General features: G+C 50.6%; 1 protein-coding gene across 1 annotated transcript; it reads right to left on the reverse strand.

The window, feature by feature from the left end:
- Positions 1 to 923: 923 nt before the first annotated feature.
- On the reverse strand, positions 924 to 2,365 carry LOC121858462 (vegetative cell wall protein gp1-like). Its single transcript, XM_042354907.1, has 2 exons — positions 2,280 to 2,365; positions 924 to 1,749 (listed from the first exon to the last, which is right to left on the reverse strand). Exons 1-2 carry the CDS (start codon positions 2,363 to 2,365, stop codon positions 924 to 926), a joined length of 912 nt encoding a protein of 303 aa, XP_042210841.1.
- Between the last annotated feature and the right edge of the window lie 228 nt (positions 2,366 to 2,593).

The following is a 2,593-nucleotide window of genomic DNA, read 5'->3' on the forward strand; positions in this document are numbered from 1 at the left end:
AGAGAGAAGAAAGAGGAGATGAGTAAAAAGAAGAGGAATAGTGGGAAGATGGAGGAAGAACCAGTAGGGTAGAAGGAAGAGGACGAGAGGGCGGACAGTGGAAGGAAGAAGTAGGAGGATGAGGAAGAGAGGAAGAACTAAGGTGATTTAGTAAATAGGGAGGGGGAAGAAAGAGAAAGAAGGGAGGAGAGGGAATAATAGAAAGAGGGAAGAATTTTTTTTCAGTTTAACAAATTTATTGACAAAGCTTGGAGTACAGTTTGCCTATTCTGAGTAATTCAGTCAGGTCTTGACACTGAGGGTGGTATCACTTCTCACTGCCACGCAGGACAGAAGTTCGAAGAAAGAGGGCGAAAGAGGAAAAGAGGGAGAGAGAGGGGGAGGAGGAGGGAGGAACAACGGAGACATAGAGTGGAAAGAAGGAGAAGGGGAGGAAGAAAAATAAAGAGAAGAAGGAAGAGAGAGTAAGAAAGAGAAGGACAGAGAAGTGGGAAAGGAAAACATCAAGAGAGTGAGAGAATGACAGTGAGAAAAAAGAAACAGGTAAAATAGTGAGAGAAAATTATGAAGAGAGAGTGAGAGAAAAAAATAAAAAGGAAAGTGAGGAAAAAAATGAGAGATATGGACAGGAAAAAAAATTTAAATTATGAAAAAAAAAATGGAGGGGGAGACTCAACCCAAAATATCACTTTGAAAACCTGAAAAATATAAAATAATACATAACACCTTGTCTCTACCCCTCTCCTCTTTCCTTCCCCCCCCTCCCTTCCCTCCTCCTTCCTTCTACCTTCCCCTCTTGCCTCATACCTCCACCCCTTTCCCCCAGGGCCTGAACCAAGTGAACAAGAGGAGCTTCGTGTACAGAGAGGGAGGCTGCGTGTATAGTTTGTACACTAAGTGGGGAAGGGGGGGCTGGGTGGACACTATGGAGGCTGGGTGGACACTGTGGGGGCTGGGTGGACACTGTGGGCTGGGTGGACACTGTGGGGGCTGGGTGACACTAGAGGCTGGGTGACATTGGGGCTGGGGACACTGTGGGGCGTGGACACTGTGAGGGGTGGTGGACACTGTGGGGCTGGCTGGCACTGTGGGGCTGGGTGAAACTGTGGGCTAGTTGACACTGTAGAGGCTGGGTGGACACTGTGGGGGCTAGGTGGACACTGTGGGGCTGGTGGAAACTGTGGGGCTGATTGGACACTGTGGGAGCTGGATGGACACTGTGGGTGCTGGGTGGACACTGTGGGGGCTGATTGGACACTGTGGGGGCTGATTGGACAATGTGGGGGCTGGGTAGACACTGTGGGGCTGGGTGGACAATGTGGGGGCTGGGTGGACACTGTGGGGCTGGGTGTACTGCAGCGGCTGGGTGGACACTGTGGGGGCTGGTGTACACTGTGGTCTGGGTGGACACTGTGGGGGCTGATTGGACACTGTGGGGGCTGGGTGGACACTGTGGGGCTTGTGTACACTGTGGGTGCTGGGTGGACACTGTGGGGGCTGATTGGACACTGTGGGGGCTGATTGGACACTGTGGGGCTGGGTGGGCACTGTGGGGCTGGGTGGACACTGTGGGGGCTGGGTGTACACTGCAGCGGCTGGGTGGACACTGTGGGGGCTGGTGTACACTGTGGGGTCTGGGTGGACACTGTGGGGCTGGTGTACACTCTGGGGTCTGGGTGGACACTGTGGGGCTGGTGGACACTTTGAGGCTGGGTGGACACAGTGAGGGCTGGGTGGACACTGCGGGAGCTATGGACAGTATGGGGTCTGGGTGGACACTGTGAGGGCTGGGTGTACACTGTGGTGTGTGTGTGTGTGTGTGTGTGTGTGTGTGTGTGTGTGTGGACCCACTGGTGAAATCATTGACCATCAGCTGGGCCCTTACCTGCCTGTGAGGCTGAAGTGCTGTCTTGAAATGGAATGTAATAAAAGGCTGAATTAGTATATCCCACACTGAACTATGTGTGTGTGTGTATGTGTGTGTGTGTGTGTGTGTGTAACCTTTACCTACAGTGTAGTGGTGTAGGTCATCCTTCACCCTCTCCTACTACTTGACTGCCTCCCTTCTCACCATCTCACGCCACTCCTCCCATAAATACCGCTGGTCATTCTTCTCGTGTCTATTGTATTACTACCCTTAGTGTCCAAACCTGCTTCATTACCTCACTACCCCCAGCCCCCCCCTCTCTCTCTCTCCCCTCTCTACACCCGGCCTCTTCATTGTCCACATTTCCTCCTTCGTCTTCAGTCCCTCGTGTTATCAACTCTGCCTCACTCACCTCCCTCCTTCGTGGAAGACTTCATTACCGCAGTTTGTAGTTTTCTCAGTATTGATGCCCAAAACAGAGCGAGTTGACGCTTTCATTTAGCACAGTTGTTGTTCCTTGTCTGTCTTCTCTCTCTCTCTCTAGCATTTAATTTACCCAACTGTCTCTCGTCGTCCTCTTGTTACTATCACGTTAATTAGAGTCGTTTATTTTGGTATATTTATCTTATTATACTTTAAATAGCGTTTACTCTTCTTTTTTTTTTTTTTTTTTTTTTCTCTCTCTCTCTCTCTCTCTCTCCAGTTTAACTCTAATTCTCCTTTGAC

This window comes from Homarus americanus, unplaced genomic scaffold, assembly GCF_018991925.1.
Source record: "Homarus americanus isolate GMGI-L3 unplaced genomic scaffold, GMGI_Hamer_2.0 scaffold57980, whole genome shotgun sequence".
NCBI lineage: Eukaryota > Metazoa > Arthropoda > Malacostraca > Decapoda > Nephropidae > Homarus > Homarus americanus.

Bases quoted from the DNA above. Each gene is read 5' to 3' on its own strand.
- LOC121858462 (XM_042354907.1), bottom strand. From the start codon at position 2,365: ATGAAAGCGTCAACTCGCTCTGTTTTGGGCATCAATACTGAGAAAACT. The intron at 1,750-2,279 runs GTGAGTGAGGCA...TACTGTCCATAG, and splicing joins GTCTTCCACGAAGGAGGGAG to CTCCCGCAGTGTCCACCCAG.